Below are 18,246 nucleotides of genomic sequence, written 5' to 3'. Positions count from 1 at the left end.
TCGAAAAAATTGAAAAAATTGATCAAAATTTTCAATTCACTATCCCAGCCAGGACCGTCTGTGCACGTCCCGGTCACTGCCGGACTCGCTCCCTGCAGGATACGTCGTCTGTATCACCCGACATCTGCCAGGCCGTCTGTGGAAAGACCTGGTTCGGGTGAGGCACAGACCGAAAGCAAGGGGAGAAGTGTGACACAGACAGAGTAAGGCGAAGACGTGGTGAGTCACAGAAAATGGGAAGCAGAGCTCGGGTGAGGCAGAGACAGAGTCAAGCATGAACAGCCTGATGCACATACCGTATCAAGCAGAGACGGTGAGGCACAGGCCGAGTCACACAGAGACCCTGTTAACCAGAGACGGAGTCAAGCAGAGAACTGGTGAATCACACCGTGTAAAGCAGATACCGGTTGAGGCACAGACAGAGTACGGCCGATTGGACGATTTCCTACGTTTTCTGATTTTTCGAAAAATTTGAAAATCTTCAAAGGGGTACCCCTTTGAGAAATTTCAAAAATTGTCGAAATTTTCAAAAACTCGAAAATGGTTGCAAACGGCATGAAACGCAAAGATAAACAAGAATTTTTGAAATTTGAGACAAAAATTTTGAAAACGGAATTTTTAAAAAATTCTTGGTTTTGTGCGCTTTTTGGACGATTTCCTACGTTTTCTGATTTTTCGAAAATTTTCGAAAAATTTGAAAATCTTCAAAGGGGTACCCCTTTGAGAAATTTCAAAAATTGTCGAAATTTTCAAAAAATCGAAAATGGTTGCAAACGGCATGAAACGCAAAGATAAATAAGAATTTTTGAAATTTGAGACAAAAATTTTGAAAACGAAATTTTTCAAAAATTCTTGGTTTTGTGCGCATTTTGAACGGTTTCCTGGGTTTTTTGATTTTTCGAAAAAATTGAAAAAATTGATCAAAATTTTCAATTCACTATCCCAGCCAGGACCGTCTGTGCACGTCCCGGTCACTGCCGGACTCGCTCCCTGCAGGATACGTCGTCTGTATCACCCGACATCTGCCAGGCCGTCTGTGGAAAGACCTGGTTCGGGTGAGGCACAGACCGAAAGCAAGGGGAGAAGTGTGACACAGACAGAGTAAGGCGAAGACGTGGTGAGTCACAGAAAATGGGAAGCAGAGCTCGGGTGAGGCAGAGACAGAGTCAAGCATGAACAGCCTGATGCACATACCGTATCAAGCAGAGACGGTGAGGCACAGGCCGAGTCACACAGAGACCCTGTTAACCAGAGACGGAGTCAAGCAGAGAACTGGTGAATCACACCGTGTAAAGCAGATACCGGTTGAGGCACAGACAGAGTACGGCCGATTGGACGATTTCCTACGTTTTCTGATTTTTCGAAAAATTTGAAAATCTTCAAAGGGGTACCCCTTTGAGAAATTTCAAAAATTGTCGAAATTTTCAAAAACTCGAAAATGGTTGCAAACGGCATGAAACGCAAAGATAAACAAGAATTTTTGAAATTTGAGACAAAAATTTTGAAAACGGAATTTTTCAAAAATTCTTGGTTTTGTGCGCTTTTTGGACGATTTCCTACGTTTTCTGATTTTTCGAAAATTTTCGAAAAATTTGAAAATCTTCAAAGGGGTACCCCTTTGAGAAATTTCAAAAATTGTCGAAATTTTCAAAAAATCGAAAATGGTTGCAAACGGCATGAAACGCAAAGATAAATAAGAATTTTTGAGATTTGAGACAAAAATTTTGAAAACGAAATTTTTCAAAAATTCTTGGTTTTGTGCGCATTTTGAACGGTTTCCTGCGTTTTTTGATTTTTCGAAAAAATTGAAAAAATTGATCAAAATTTTCTCTTCACTATCCCAGCCAGGACCGTCTGTGCACGTCCCGGTCACTGCCGGACTCGCTCCCTGCAGGATACGTCGTCTGTATCACCCGACATCTGCCAGGCCGTCTGTGGAAAGACCTGGTTCGGGTGAGGCACAGACCGAAAGCAAGGGGAGAAGTGTGACACAGACAGAGTAAGGCGAAGACGTGGTGAGTCACAGAAAATGGGAAGCAGAGCTCGGGTGAGGCAGAGACAGAGTCAAGCATGAACAGCCTGATGCACATACCGTATCAAGCAGAGACGGTGAGGCACAGGCCGAGTCACACAGAGACCCTGTTAACCAGAGACGGAGTCAAGCAGAGAACTGGTGAATCACACCGTGTAAAGCAGATACCGGTTGAGGCACAGACAGAGTACGGCCGATTGGACGATTTCCTACGTTTTCTGATTTTTCGAAAAATTTGAAAATCTTCAAAGGGGTACCCCTTTGAGAAATTTCAAAAATTGTCGAAATTTTCAAAAACTCGAAAATGGTTGCAAACGGCATGAAACGCAAAGATAAACAAGAATTTTTGAAATTTGAGACAAAAATTTTGAAAACGGAATTTTTAAAAAATTCTTGGTTTTGTGCGCTTTTTGGACGATTTCCTACGTTTTCTGATTTTTCGAAAATTTTCGAAAAATTTGAAAATCTTCAAAGGGGTACCCCTTTGAGAAATTTCAAAAATTGTCGAAATTTTCAAAAAATCGAAAATGGTTGCAAACGGCATGAAACGCAAAGATAAATAAGAATTTTTGAAATTTGAGACAAAAATTTTGAAAACGAAATTTTTCAAAAATTCTTGGTTTTGTGCGCATTTTGAACGGTTTCCTGGGTTTTTTGATTTTTCGAAAAAATTGAAAAAATTGATCAAAATTTTCAATTCACTATCCCAGCCAGGACCGTCTGTGCACGTCCCGGTCACTGCCGGACTCGCTCCCTGCAGGATACGTCGTCTGTATCACCCGACATCTGCCAGGCCGTCTGTGGAAAGACCTGGTTCGGGTGAGGCACAGACCGAAAGCAAGGGGAGAAGTGTGACACAGACAGAGTAAGGCGAAGACGTGGTGAGTCACAGAAAATGGGAAGCAGAGCTCGGGTGAGGCAGAGACAGAGTCAAGCATGAACAGGCTGATGCACATACCGTATCAAGCAGAGACGGTGAGGCACAGGCCGAGTCACACAGAGACCCTGTTAACCAGAGACGGAGTCAAGCAGAGAACTGGTGAATCACACCGTGTAAAGCAGATACCGGTTGAGGCACAGACAGAGTACGGCCGATTGGACGATTTCCTACGTTTTCTGATTTTTCGAAAAATTTGAAAATCTTCAAAGGGGTACCCCTTTGAGAAATTTCAAAAATTGTCGAAATTTTCAAAAACTCGAAAATGGTTGCAAACGGCATGAAACGCAAAGATAAACAAGAATTTTTGAAATTTGAGACAAAAATTTTGAAAACGGAATTTTTCAAAAATTCTTGGTTTTGTGCGCTTTTTGGACGATTTCCTACGTTTTCTGATTTTTCGAAAATTTTCGAAAAATTTGAAAATCTTCAAAGGGGTACCCCTTTGAGAAATTTCAAAAATTGTCGAAATTTTCAAAAAATGGAAAATGGTTGCAAACGGCATGAAACGCAAAGATAAATAAGAATTTTTGAAATTTGAGACAAAAATTTTGAAAACGAAATTTTTCAAAAATTCTTGGTTTTGTGCGCATTTTGAACGGTTTCCTGCGTTTTTTGATTTTTCGAAAAAATTGAAAAAATTGATCAAAATTTTCTCTTCACTATCCCAGCCAGGACCGTCTGTGCACGTCCCGGTCACTGCCGGACTCGCTCCCTGCAGGATACGTCGTCTGTATCACCCGACATCTGCCAGGCCGTCTGTGGAAAGACCTGGTTCGGGTGAGGCACAGACCGAAAGCAAGGGGAGAAGTGTGACACAGACAGAGTGAGGCGAAGACGTGGTGAGTCACAGAAATGGGAAGCAGAGCTCGGGTGAGGCAGAGACAGAGTCAAGCATGAACAGGCTGATGCACATACCGTATCAAGCAGAGACGGTGAGGCACAGGCCGAGTCACGCAGAGACCCTGTTAACCAGAGACGGAGTCAAGCAGAGAACTGGTGAATCACACCGTGTAAAGCAGATACCGGTTGAGGCACAGACAGAGTACGGCCGATTGGACGATTTCCTACGTTTTCTGATTTTTCGAAAAATTTGAAAATCTTCAAAGGGGTACCCCTTTTAGAAATTTCAAAAATTGTCGAAATTTTCAAAAAGTCGAAAATGGTTGCAAACGGCATGAAACGCAAAGATAAATAAGAATTTTTGAAATTTGAGACAAAAATTTTGAAAACGGAATTTTTCAAAAATTCTTGGTTTTGTGCGCTTTTTGGACGATTTCCTACGTTTTCTGATTTTTCGAAAATTTTCGAAAAATTTGAAAATCTTCAAAGGGGTACCCCTTTGAGAAATTTCAAAAATTGTCGAAATTTTCAAAAAATCGAAAATGGTTGCAAACGGCATGAAACGCAAAGATAAATAAGAATTTTTGAAATTTGAGACAAAAATTTTGAAAACGAAATTTTTCAAAAATTCTTGGTTTTGTGCGCATTTTGAACGGTTTCCTGCGTTTTTTGATGTTTCGAAAAAATTGAAAAAATTGATCAAAATTTTCTCCTCACTATCCCGGCCAGGACCGTCTGTGCACGTCCCGGTCACTGCCGGACTCGCTCCCTGCAGGATACGTCGTCTGTATCACCCGACATCTGCCAGGCCGTCTGTGGAAAGACCTGGTTCGGGTGAGGCACAGACCGAAAGCAAGGGGAGAAGTGTGACACAAACAGAGTGAGGCGAAGACGTGGTGAGTCACAGAAAATGGGAAGCAGAGCTCGGGTGAGGCAGAGACAGAGTCAACCATGAACAGGCTGATGCACATACCGTATCAAGCAGAGACCGGTGAGGCACAGGCCGAGTCACGCAGAGACCCTGTTAACCAGAGACGGAGTCAAGCAGAGACCTGGTGAATCACACCGTGTAAAGCAGATACCGGTTGAGGCACAGAGTACGGCCGATTGGACGATTTCCTACGTTTTCTGATTTTTCGAAAAATTTGAAAATCTTCAAAGGGGTACCCCTTTGAGAAATTTCAAAAATTGTCGAAATTTTCAAAAAATCGAAAATGGTTGCAAACGGCATGAAACGCAAAGATAAATAAGAATTTTTGAAATTTGAGACAAAAATTTTGAAAACGAAATTTTTCAAAAATTCTTGGTTTTGTGCGCATTTTGAACGGTTTCCTGCGTTTTTTGATTTTTCGAAAAAATTGAAAAAATTGATCAAAATTTTCTCCTCACTATCCCGGCCAGGACCGTCTGTGCACGTCCCGGTCACTGCCGGACTCGCTCCCTGCAGGATACGTCGTCTGTATCACCCGACATCTGCCAGGCCGTCTGTGGAAAGACCTGGTTCGGGTGAGGCACAGACCGAAAGCAAGGGGAGAAGTGTGACACAAACAGAGTGAGGCGAAGACGTGGTGAGTCACAGAAAATGGGAAGCAGAGCTCGGGTGAGGCAGAGACAGAGTCAACCATGAACAGGCTGATGCACATACCGTATCAAGCAGAGACCGGTGAGGCACAGGCCGAGTCACGCAGAGACCCTGTTAACCAGAGACGGAGTCAAGCAGAGACCTGGTGAATCACACCGTGTAAAGCAGATACCGGTTGAGGCACAGACAGAGTACGGCCGATTGGACGATTTCCTACGTTTTCTGATCTTTCGAAAATTTTGAAGAACTTGAATGTTTTAAAAAATTTTGACTTTATGTTTGTAATTGGTGTTAATTCCTTCGACACAACGCAGGTGAAAGGACTACAATAAAAAGCTTATCATCTTGGTAGTCCCTTCTATCTAGTGAGAAAGCTTTTGCCATTCCCCGAAGAACGTCTCTCCAGTCGCCCACGTGCTGTGGCACAGTTCTCGTAGACACGTACCGTACGCAGTCCATCGCTTCTCGTCGGTTATCATGAGGCCTCTGGCTACGGGCTTCGAGGTTTTTAATCAACATCTGGAAAAGGACCGCCGTGTTCTTCTGTTCTTCCCCGAGACGCTTCCAAGTTACGAGATACAGAATAATTGATTCGTCCGAAACTTTCTGGTTGACCACGGCTAATGTAGTTGCAAACAACCTGGCAACAGTTTCGTGTTGCATTTGTTATTCTTTCGAAAGAGTGGTCCGAGTCTCGATTTCCCTTGAGCGATGGTCCGTCATAAAGAGTGCAAACATCTTTCGAAAAATTGACTGACTTCCACAGGGGGCATCTTTCTAATAGTGTTACACTACGCACGCATCTTCTAAAGAGTTTTAACGTGACTTAAATTCTAAACTCCTCGTAAGAGAATAACGTTTGTTACTTACGGCCAGAGTTCTTGAATGCCCAAAGAATGCAGGACCGTGGGCAGCGAGGGCAAGCTGTGACACAGGGAGAGGTCAATCCGAGGGTAGTACAGCCCAAACACGAGGCACATTTCCTCACGAGTTGTAAGACCACCGAGCGTGATCGTGGAGCGACCTTCGCTGTTGTACACACACTCAGCGATCAGGTGGTCACCCTGCAAAGGAAGCCATAATTCTGTACTACTTTTTAAAGCAATTCTAGTCGCAGTACGAAAGGAGCCTCCGAGACAGAATATTACAAACATCCCCACACACCGGGTAAACTGTGACTGGGTTTTGCAGACGGCGGTATTCCTGGTAACTGAAGTCGTAATTGTTGTCAGCTGTGATGGGGGGAAGCTCCACGCCTTCTCTGATTTGTCGGAGGCGGACTTTCCGACCTGAAACAATCAAATTCCAAATTACAGTGACACGTACTTCCGTGTGCCTTGGGTTATTCGACGATATTCTTGAAACGAAAACCGTGGAATATCAGGACAGAAGTTGCTGTGGCCCATTTTATGATCATCCCGGGAAGGACTGAGTCCCGCGTGTCCAGAATTAACAATTACGTCGCCACAATATATTTAAAAGTAGCCGTGCTTAAGGTACAGGGCCGAACTCGGCTGCTGGCGACGGGTTACCGTAACTTTTGGGCTCACCTATGAGGTGTGTGTGCAGGACCACTCCAAATATGTCTATCCCCCGCGGAGGCAGGGCCTGCTGTGTGCAGGCCGAGATGCAGTGTCCCTCAGACACGACCTCTGGCTGTCCCGGAGGAATTATGTGTCGCCAGTTCGGATCCAGCCCTAGGGACAGCACTCCGGCGTCGTGACGCCTTAGGGACGCTGCGTAGTAAACACGTATCCCGGAGCTGTCGGTGACATCGATGTCTTGCGTCGGGTTATTATAATGCGTCTCCATCATGAAGTATCTGGGACCGAGGTCTGGGTCCAGAGGGTATCCCGCTTCGGGCGGAAAACTAAAACCCTTAAAAAAAACATAAAACTTCAAAAACTGAAATCCTGCTAAAAAGTAAGAGGCCTCAACCTCACTCACGTCTTGCAATTTACTGTTTATGTAGGCCTTCGCGGTGATAACTCCAGAGTGTACAGAATTGCAGCTTTCAGGCTCTGTTCACGAACTTTGCCTGGTGCTTCATTGATGTCTTCTGGGTTTTTTCGCCGTGTGGTCTGGTAGAAGTTTACCGACGTTTCGGAGTTCCTTGCTGCATCCATCATCATGGCTGTGATGGAGGCAGCAAGGATCTCTAAAACTTCGGTAAACTTCTACCAGACCACACGGCGATAAAACCCAGAAGACAGTCATCTTCAGACTCACCGCAGTGAAAACCTCAAATCCTGCGAGTAGAACAGACTTCTATGTCCGCGGCGGACAAATTAAAAATACGTTCAAATTCACAGATTGGTTCAAAATATTGAACGTGCATTCCTCTTCCTCATAGACAGAAAGACACACAGGTTGCTTAATTAGTGTCTCGAAAATGCCGGTAGGAAGTTGATGAGCGACGCGGGAAGACTCAACTGGGTCATTGGCGTCATCCCATTCCAGTAGCAGCGCTGCTCTAATGCTGATGATGGCTGTCATTAGCCTCGGCTGCTCACATTAAAGGTTACGTTCTTCAGACAGCGGTAACACGAATTTTTAAATGTTTATGGCTCATTTCGGAAATGCATCCTCGAGTGAAAGTCCTCTTCGTGGGTTTTGAGAAAATGTAACAACATTATTACTTCGATCAAATTAAGACAAATTAAATGCACTAGGCATGTAACACGCGCGAGACGTGTGAGAAATCACTTCAGAGAGATAAGTCTACGCGTACATAAAGGATATTTAATGGTCCCTGTAAAAAATGTGAACGGAGTGTGTTTACTGGATTCAAATACCTGAGGGCAGGGTCACGGGTGTTAGGGTTCTATATGAGACAAGAGTGAAGGTCGAAGGCTAAGTGGCCCCATGTCTGCGAAAGGTTGGGAACCCCTGATTTTAGCCTTCGAGTCAGGCTGCATCACTAACTGGTCTCTAAAGTAGAATACACCATGTTTAATTTACAGTGGGAATATTCCACCCAGATTCGAAAGAACTAATGGGACAGGGAGCTCGCTGACGCGGTCTGAAGCAGACGCGAGAGTTACGGCACATTCATGACGCACCCACAGCCCCGTGTGGGCGGACGATGTATTTCGTTCCGCCAGAACTCTGATCCGCTCTACTGAGGGCCCAACAGCCCGCGACCCCTCGACGACAAAGGCACGTCCAACACTTGTTTACTCTGGAATTACTCCAGCGGCCTCAGCCGTGGACAAGGACGAGCGACAGCGAATCGAATACGTCGACAAAACCGAGACGTGAAGCAAACGGGATCACGGAATTAAGCAAGCAAGGTTTTGCAGGACTCACCTCCGAGCCGAACCCCCAGGCGATGACAACGTTGTTGCAGTTGAAGAAGAGTTGTGGCATCGAGGGCTCGTAACACACTTGTCCCCTGTCTCTGGCATGACGCTCGAACTCATCCTCATTGCCCTGACATTCATACACTATGACGTGGTGCATGTAGGCGCGGTTGCCCGGCTGGTGCAGAGGCTCGTACTGAAATGAGAGAAATTCAAAATCCAGCATCTCCCGGCACGAAAGTTCCTTTTGGAAGCTGATAGTTATTCGAGGTCACTATTTATCATGCGTATTTCTGCCGAACTGTGGTCTTCTCATTGGCCATACTCATTTAAATTTGAAGTCGCGGTCCCATCCACTCCATTACCTTTGGACAAATTAATATCACACCTCAAACTGGTCTCTTTCGTTCCGTTTCGCAGACTAAAATTTCGAATCGATTTATTATCTTGCTTTTGGTGCTGCACGTCCCGCCCATCATAGACTTTTTGGTTTGGGAATCCTAGCCGCATTTATTGAAAATTGAAAATTATGAAGCACCCAACCATGCATTTCTCCTCGTACCCCTCCCCCCTCGCTAGTCAGAGCCTGATGCTCTTCTTAGCAACCCGTCCTTAGACGGTTTCCCCTCAGAGACGAAGGACTTTCGACTGACAAACGTAAGGCAATTCTCTGTGCCATTAACGTGTGGAGTTTCCAGCCCCGGTTTCATCCATCTCCAGTTTTAATCCATCTGCTCTGCGTTTTCCGCGTCGAGGATATCACTGCAATTTTGGAAGCGGAGGGGGCACTTGCCCATTTCCCGTCCCCCTTCAGGGCAAAGGATTGGAAACTCTCTAAATAAGATCTTGATAACTCAGGCACTGCAATTTATTTCTGGAAAAGTATTTCGAAAGCACGGAGCACTTTTACTCGGGAAACGCAACACAGTCTCCGTCGACGCAGAATTGCCTTCCTCGTAAAAAAGGAAGAAGCTGCTATCAGGTTTATGAATTACGTCGCCAAATGCAATTACGGCTAATTAAACGGAGGAACGTGAGGTGGACATGGCGTCCAGTGGCGAACTTTTCCGAACAGGGATTGAACTTCGGACCACAAAGCGCGGGATTACTTGATTGGCTGACCATAAGCTACTCAAGCAGGAGTCTGCCCCACAGAGGGACCACACGTGTCAGGTCCACGTGTGTTCGTGCCTGAGAAGGTTCGCATTTAAGTTTCTTGTTAGTGAGCGCGACAGGGGGGAGTATACGTACGTAAGGTTGGCAAAACCGGTGAAGTTTAATTGATTTTGCAGTTTGTATAAAGACCGCAGAGTGCAATGAGGCTACTAATGGTAGAAACTTACCCGAACCATGTGATGTTTGCGCTTAAGGTTAGGCAACTTGAAGATCTTGCACCAGTACAGCGTGTCTTCGGATGCTGGGAGAGCGACCTGTAACAGATGAAGAAATGGACCATATTTCTAGATATTTAATCATATTTATCCGTGCCTAAATACAGAGAAGTTTTAGTGTACGAAATCTATAATGTTGCATGATGCACTCTGTGGGTTTCAAACTTGGCCAGTCACGCTAAGTGAAGGTTGTTTGGAAACTCGGAGGCCTTCTTTCGCCCGTTTTCACTACGATGTTCACGATGTAAGCCAGTTTCGAAGACGCCACTTCATCAATCAAACTCAGCAACGTCGCCTGTCGATGTAACTGCTGTTGGCTCATTTTATATGTATTTAGTTAATATTTAGGTGTCCGCACAACCGGCATGTTCTCAGTCATGATATCGATGCCCACTGGGTGGATTTCAAAAATCACATAAATGAATCACATCGCGGACATTTGGCCCATAGCAAGTCACTTTTACGTAGCAGAGCAAGGCCAGTGCGAGGTAAAAACGTGTTTACTTTCGAAAGGGATTAGTCGCAATGCTGGCAGAGTTAAGGCTTGAGGTTTATTGTCACAAAGCGTTAGAAATCTAGATTGCAGACCGTCCTTGGGAGAGCTGCCATATTGAATCTAGGAACGTCAAATTTGCAGGTGGAAAAATATGTCCTTGTGTCCTTGGCTGAATAACATCTCCACTAGTAATTGATAGTATCTATTATATATCTTGGCATGTTTAAAGGTGGGTTTAAATGAACAAAGAAAACGGAAGGCCCCCCCTCCCCGAACTAAGTGTGACCCCGCGAACCTATTGTCGACCGTAAAACTAGCCAGCGCCCATCTTAAAACAGAGTTTCCGCCCAAACAACGTCACTGACGAGCGGGCGATGTCCAACGAACAGAATTAAGAAATTCTTTCCATCTCATTATTATGCTAATATAATTCAGCCCCACCTCCTACTTACTTATACGGATGCTTTATGCCCCATAACATTTACAGTGATACTATAAAGCACGGCTCCTACCGCATTCTGAGCCGTTCCTGTGGCGAGGGCAAGCTTATAAGTAATAAAGGGACGAGAGGCCACAGCCAAGGAGCTGAATCAGTACGCGAAGTTACACTGGAATGTAAAATAAAAAAAATCGAGATCTGTATTAAACTAGTCAGTTAGTTACTGAGGTAGGTCATTCTACGGGAAGTCTCGCTTCGCTGCTAAATGTCCGTAAATCTAATTATTCGCAAAAAGTCTCCGTTTCCATAAGTCGTTCAAACGTAACTGTGCTATATTTAAATACCGGTTAGTGTAAATCTTGATGTCTGTACATAAACATTCACAGAATACATGGACATTAATAAAAATGCGAAAAGAATCTAAATTTGCGTTACAAGCGTAACTTCAGAACAAAAATAATTTACGATCGAGTTGTGTTTATTTAACTACTTGCTTGTCGTGAAATAATTTAATGGTATAGGAGCGTTTTAACGTCCCAAGTTTATGCCTCTGAGTTTTAGGACACCACAGACGTCGGCCACAGCTACTCTCTGAATGGCGTAACGTTCTTCTGCTTGCACTGACATAATTTTACCTTAAAATGCAATGTGATATCACCATTCCAGGCCAGGCATAATTTTCCAAAGCACTTCTGATTCTCGCAAATATATACGAAGCCTGCGACATCCAGTATTAAAATATGTTTATGTTAATTTTGTACCTGAATAGCTGATATTAAATCACCACATTCATGCCAACCACGCAATCTCAGTCGAGAGCCACCACCGAGTACAAAAGAACGTAATCAGTGTCGTGAGACTGGAAGGACACGTGGGATTTTCCGAGCAGGGATATACGGATACTTTTCAGAATGAACGAGGTTTTTGAGGAGAAAGAAGGAATGTAATGAGACAATTATTATACTCGTGAGAAAATTCTAGTTAGAAATGTGGCAGTGACAGGAGGTGGTGGCAGCTGACATCTTGACTGAACGAGGGAGCTTACACGAAGAAACGAAGTGTTGATCTGGTTGAAGGAAGTCGACGTTAGGGGGGGAGGAGGAGGAAAGATACTTCCTCATTATCAACGAAGAATTACAGCGTTTTCTACAGACAAGGACTCTCATATGTCTCACAGCATCCCTCCTAAACAGCTTCCTCGTTTCAAACAACGACGTCAGATGAGATGCTTAATGCCATGAATTCTAGTAACAGGAGTAGGCATCAGCCACATAAATTCCAGCAACTGGAATCTCACACGTCAACAACCACAGAAGCACGAGATCTAAATAAAATACGAGTCCTTAATTGGTGATCGCTTCCAGTGATTGCGTGCTATCTGCTGTGTTGGGTTATCTACAAAGGCTTGGCGTGCAGGAAAAGCTACGTCTGGGCGACTGATTAATGGCAAGGATTTTGGTCACTACTCGCTCCACTCCTTAACGAGTATCTGATCAAACACAGACGACCGAGTGCCTTCCCAGCTACAGAAACGCTGACTGACCTTTCACCTCGAAGGTCTGATAAGGAAATCGGTATTTTCAATTTTTATTTAAACTTAAAATGATTCCTGGATAAAAGCATATGAACATTAAAACCATGTACTCTGTATTGGATTTTAGCAAGAATATCTGAGCGTAAGGTAGAGGGGATTTCTTGACAATATTAGCTTACCAATAGGTCCTCTAGAGAGACTCTGCTCTATGGAGTTAGATGTTAAAATAATCACATGTAGTGCATTGAACTCCACCGCCACGCATTAGTGTTCATAATTTCAACTGTGTAAGATTTCGTAAGAAATAAATCTCATAATAAGGAACAACACGTCGCAGAATCGAAACGAGAAAAAACACAAAGAAATTGCACGGTTCCTTTCACGCAATATTCTTCTTCCTTCATTAGACCTCAAGATGCTTTCACGATTTGCCCTTGGAGTAGACCTGCCACAGACATCGGCTTCAGGAAGCCTTGCCGAACGTCACGGATTCCACTTAAGAATTTCGGTGGTACAGCTTGTTACCGTTTTCAGGCTTAAATCATCAAGTAATCATCGCAACGGACGTTCACAGACTTAGAACCCAGCCAGTTCTATGACTAAAATAAAATGACTATTAATTTGTATATGCAACTACAAATATTGTACTTTAAATAAATATTATTTCCTGCAAGGTATCAAGATTTTCATCAGAAGATCGAACTATAAATTGAATCCGTTATATACGGTGGTTTTCCTCAGTCGTAAACGTTAAGCTAGGGTCTGAGCTTCGTTACTCGGACCTTAGAACACGTCACAGCCGCTTACATCAACACTACAGTACATTCCTACTTTAACCTCATGGACCAGAGGCCTTCTTGAGAAGACTACAGTCACTTGTCTTTGGTGCAGCCTGGCGATTCGTCGACATATTCGCAAGAGTTCGTCCTGAACCACATGAATCCAGTCCACACCGTCCCAACCTAATCCTGCGCCCGCAGCATCCTCCACTTATCCTCCTCGGGATTTCAGCTGAAACTGAATACGCAAATTCTTTCTTGCCCGTCAGTGGTCATCTTAATCGGATAATTGTAATAACATCTCTTAAAGAACAAAAATTATTATGAACTTCCATAATTTATTAATTACTGGGACAACAAATTCGGTGCATTCAAACTGAGCCATGGGCAGGTGTGACAAAAAGGTTACGGGTAATGAAGCGACTTTTTGAATATGACCCGATGGACATGCGCAGTTGTCATTTCCCCCCACCCCTCTACCTTTTCCATCCACTTCGGAGGACTGTGTTGCCCTGTAACTTTGGAAGGCGTTTACCAGAAACGCTTCTAGAAGTCCGGGTTCGGCCTTTCTACCTAAATTTCGTTTTCTTTACTTTATAAAGCTGTGGGCGTCTCTCCGGCCTATATTTTGCGTCTTGGTTGATCGACGTAGTTGATTACTGCACAATACGACCGCTAAGTCTGCATCGAAACTCAGAAATCAACGGGAATCAAGATTGAAATGAAATGACTACACATAAGAGAAAATACAATTTCGGAAGTCGAAGTGCAGGGGAAACGTGTCCTATACTAGGCCCACTACATTAATTGGCCGTCTGCTGAAAGTACCAGAATATGTATTAGCTATCCGAAATGTTCATATTGTAGAACTTCGTCCCTTGTGAGGAACTTGAATAGACTGGTCCCATTTACCAGAGTTAACATCAGGAACTGAAGTTTACTGGACCTCGTTGGCTTTAGGCTCATTACGACTCGTCTATACGTCACATTTACTGTTGCTGCTGTGGTAATCAGTTTTCCATTGAATTACATTGTCCACATGACACGTCAAACACTCGCTACCAAACGTGGTTTTGACATTGAATGGACAACTCGGCTGTGGTTGTGATTTGCCTCCGGTACTGTGAGTGAAGGATGGATGATGGCTCTGACACACGCGTCCAAACAATTAATCAAAAGAAATCAGCGTGTCTAAGTGCTAGTTGCTAAATTGAGATGTCTGAAATGCGAACACAAAGTTGTTATTAAATTGCAAACGAACTCCCAACATAACTCACACAGCGCTAAAATTGCTGGCCAACGTAAAACGTCGAGAAGTTAAGGAGTTCTTCAAACTCATTTCAAAATTTCAAGGTCTGGTTCTCCATTTTGAGGCGTACGCCGTCCATGTTCGATTGCGCACATTGGAGAACTTAACGCAAATAGTATATCCCCTGATTTTAACAACGCTCACATAACTGAAAATAATTTGTTATTACAAGTAAATTATTCGTACATAACTGTTCTTAAATTTGCTTTACAGCTATAAAATAGTATTGATGACACGATAATACAGAAATTATTCCCAAGTAAAGCAACGTAACTTAAGATAAAACATTCCTATCGATTTTCATTGGTGTATTACTACGGGACATACTAGACTGTGTACCGTTAACTTTAGAAAATTAACCTAATCCATAGCCCACACAGTAATTGCGTAAGACCGGTCTTAATATCACCCTTTCCCCTACATAAGCTAAGGATCCCAAGCGGATTCTTCAATTCAGGCTCACAGACCAAAATTACGATGCGTTTATTTATCTCTGGATCCCGGTTTGAGATTAACTGTCTTCGTAGTGGCCCAACAGAGTATAATTCATCATCTCACCGTGCCACATGACGATGGAACAAATTATGAAAAAGACGGAGTCTAACAGCCAGATCAGCCACAAACATTTTTCATTTGACCTACAGATTAAGACTCAAACGAGGTTTAGGAGGACGCACACGCTTAGAAAACCTGCTGGTCGCTCAATCGCCAACTGAATGACTCACAGTTTAAAATAATAGTTAATGTAATTTGCGTCTTTCGAGTGAACTCTGTACTATAGGCCCATAACTTATATTAGCAAATTAACTTTTACGTGTAATTTCTAATGACATACGATCCACAGGTTACAAATATATACTCGGGAGGTGTTTCATGTTCCTGCGTGGATTTGTAGGCACAAGTATAAATTACAGATGGATAAATAATTAGTAACCTCAAATCTTACATAGTAACTAAATTATTATAATGTCAAATGTTAGGGGAGAATGGGATCAGCAGCTGACCTGGAGATTATTGTAAAAGAGGGAAAACCTTTCAGTTAATCTCACAATGTTTCATGAGAATGTTTCTACACTCTGAAAGTTCACACTCCGCGTCACTGAAGACTTTGCTTTTGTTATTCTGACTTAAAACTTGCAAGAAAATACAAAGGAGAATCGATTCCGAGAATTCTCAAAATAATACGGACTGTGGTCATAGTACACTCAACAGGAGAGGAGGACAGTCCAAAGGGAAATAATCCCGAAACAGGAAGGCAAGAAACAGCCATTTCAAAATTCTAATAACCATGGGAGTTTTGTTGGTATTCAGTGTTGTGATCGTAAGCTCTGTAGTTCGCCCTGTTTTATTGTATGGCTTTATTTCTTTCGTAAAAAACTCTGAATCGAGAAATGTACAAGGATACTTGTATTCTGGGTTGTAACACCATGTAGCCTGGTAGAAGTGTACAACCATTTCACAGATCCCTTCTACCTTCATCATCAGGCTACTCGTCGGTTTGATAATGGAAGCAGCATGGACCTCTGAAACGTCGGCAAACTTCTACCAGACTACATGGTGTTACAACCCAGAAGGCAGACATCTTCAGACTCACCGCCGTGGAAACCTCAGATCTAGTCTGAATGATCCGTATGGAATAACGAGTATTCAATATCCACTGCACTGAGGGATCCTAGGGGCGGGTGGAATTTTTTTTAGGGTTAGTAAATGACCCGATAGAACGAAGTAATACGCATGAATAATGAATTTGTCTGTTCCTTGTTGCTAAGATTTTATACGCTCTCCCGGGCGAAGACAATCAGCCAAGGAATGTCGCATTCATTCCGTTCCAAAAACACAAAACGAACAAATACGAGCCATCAGCTTGCAGGATTACAAAAAATTTCGAAAACTGAAGCCGAGCGAGAAGATACGAAACTTGTGGCTGTTTATGTTTAGAGTGTAAAAGCAGTAACATGGCGGCCGCGAACCATTCTGACATTTACTCAGACAAGTTTCATTATTAGGGGCATTAAAGAATCCCAACTTTAGGTCAAAACTTTAATTCAGTTTAGACAAGAGCGCCGAAGCATTTAAAACATCGTTAGCCCCTTGAATTATTCTTGCTTCATTAACATCAGACATTAATTGCACAAGCCACGATCTGAAATCAAGCCCGTACACGAGCAAAAGAGGGGACCGCCCATTCCTTTAATCACTCCAATTATGTATTAATGACGTAACGTCAATACCCACTAACCAAACCGGTAATATGTTCAATTTTGCGGGCCATCTGAACCGTTCCGAAATACGGACTCCGCTGTGTCACAGGCACGGAACAATGGTTTTATACAACGGCCACGAGAGAATAAGTTGGCTTTATGTTCAAAATTCAGTTACATGTTTGCGAAGCGTATATAGACGTCGTATGTACGCCAATTCCGAAATTCTCATGGGACTCTACATATCAACGTGGGTGTTTGTGCCACAAAAAAATACAAATAGCACAACGTGACGGCCTGTGTTATGGAAACCCAAATAATGGGACGTTATTCCAGGACGCAATTCCAATGCACATATAAGCGGCGATGAATTACACCCGGTTAAACAGAACTCTGTATTCTTACAGAAATTCTTCGCCAGACACTGTCGACAGTTTAAAACTTTGTTAAGGAAATATATCGTTTTAGCATGGAGATGATGACCAGAGGACCTTCTGTGGAATAACTCACTTCCAGCTGCAAAGGGAACGGACGACAAGATTTATGTGCCTTAACTAATTATACGAATGAGATGGGTGGGTGGGTGAATGGTTTCGTGGGTTGGCGGGTTTGTCTGTGGGGAAGGAGAATCTACATACATTGCAGCCACTCCGTCCGCGTAGTATCCAATCTCTCTGCCTGCCTCCTCGTTCAGAAAACAGCGTGGCTTTCGCCCCCATAAATAAGAGCCACTTAAATTGAAATTCACTGCCTATATTTTCAGCAAGTAATACACGCGGAAAATTATATTACTTGCGAACGGTAAACAGAAGGTTTAACTTTTTCTGTGAGTGAAAACAAGTATTTCACATCACTTGAACGTAAAAAAAACACTAACAGTAGGTACTTTAAAAATGAACGATCCCTTCCAACTGAAATTAATTTATATGGATGCAATGCCCTAGTACATAAAGTACTCGACAGTTCAGGTCTTGGTCGAACGTCAACAAGACAGCACGCATCACGTGTTGCCCCGCAAAATATTTTCCCGATTTCCCTGATCACAGAGTTGCTCGGTGGATGGATGTCTTTCGCAGTCTCCATCTTAAGACTGCTCCTTACTTACCTTCATTACAACATAAATCCTCCAGTAACGACTCCGTAGGGCTCCCTCGCGAAGTATTCGTCGAGCATTGCCTTGATAAACTGGATGGTTGTTTTATTACAAAATTTGATGCCAGTCGAATGACTACAGCTCGCAGTTCGCAAATGTAATGAGTGTTTCTACGAGCAGTTTAACTCGAGTGACGTACGAGGCTTTGTCGCTGTGACTGTTTCTTTATTGAAATGTTCTCTTCAAACGCAAGGGGAGTGAGATGGAGACGTCTCGAAGCGCAGATACAAATATGTTAAGACTAATCT

The 18,246-nt window shown here is 43.3% G+C and overlaps 1 protein-coding gene across 2 annotated transcripts in view; it reads right to left on the bottom strand.

The window, feature by feature from the left end:
• Nucleotides 1-18,246, bottom strand: part of olf413 (DBH like monooxygenase olf413) — a 248,509-nt gene that overhangs the window by 25,997 nt on the left and 204,266 nt on the right. For both annotated transcript variants that reach the window (XM_087354359.1, XM_087354358.1), the window contains exons 5-9: nucleotides 10,040-10,126; nucleotides 8,704-8,892; nucleotides 6,945-7,272; nucleotides 6,559-6,683; nucleotides 6,265-6,458 (exon numbers count right to left, since the gene is read on the bottom strand). In XM_087354359.1, the coding sequence (XP_087210485.1) occupies nucleotides 6,265-6,458; nucleotides 6,559-6,683; nucleotides 6,945-7,272; nucleotides 8,704-8,892; nucleotides 10,040-10,126 (923 nt within the window). The remainder of the gene's footprint in view (nucleotides 1-6,264; nucleotides 6,459-6,558; nucleotides 6,684-6,944; nucleotides 7,273-8,703; nucleotides 8,893-10,039; nucleotides 10,127-18,246) is intronic.

The sequence above is a fragment of the Zootermopsis nevadensis genome, unplaced genomic scaffold (genome assembly GCF_977971745.1).
Source record: "Zootermopsis nevadensis isolate Lab colony 2312 unplaced genomic scaffold, Znev_1.0 Znev_ptg000023l, whole genome shotgun sequence".
Taxonomy (NCBI): Eukaryota; Metazoa; Arthropoda; class Insecta; order Blattodea; family Termopsidae; genus Zootermopsis; species Zootermopsis nevadensis.
Note: the sequence above shows the minus strand (reverse complement) of the source record. Positions and strands in the feature narration are given on the sequence as shown.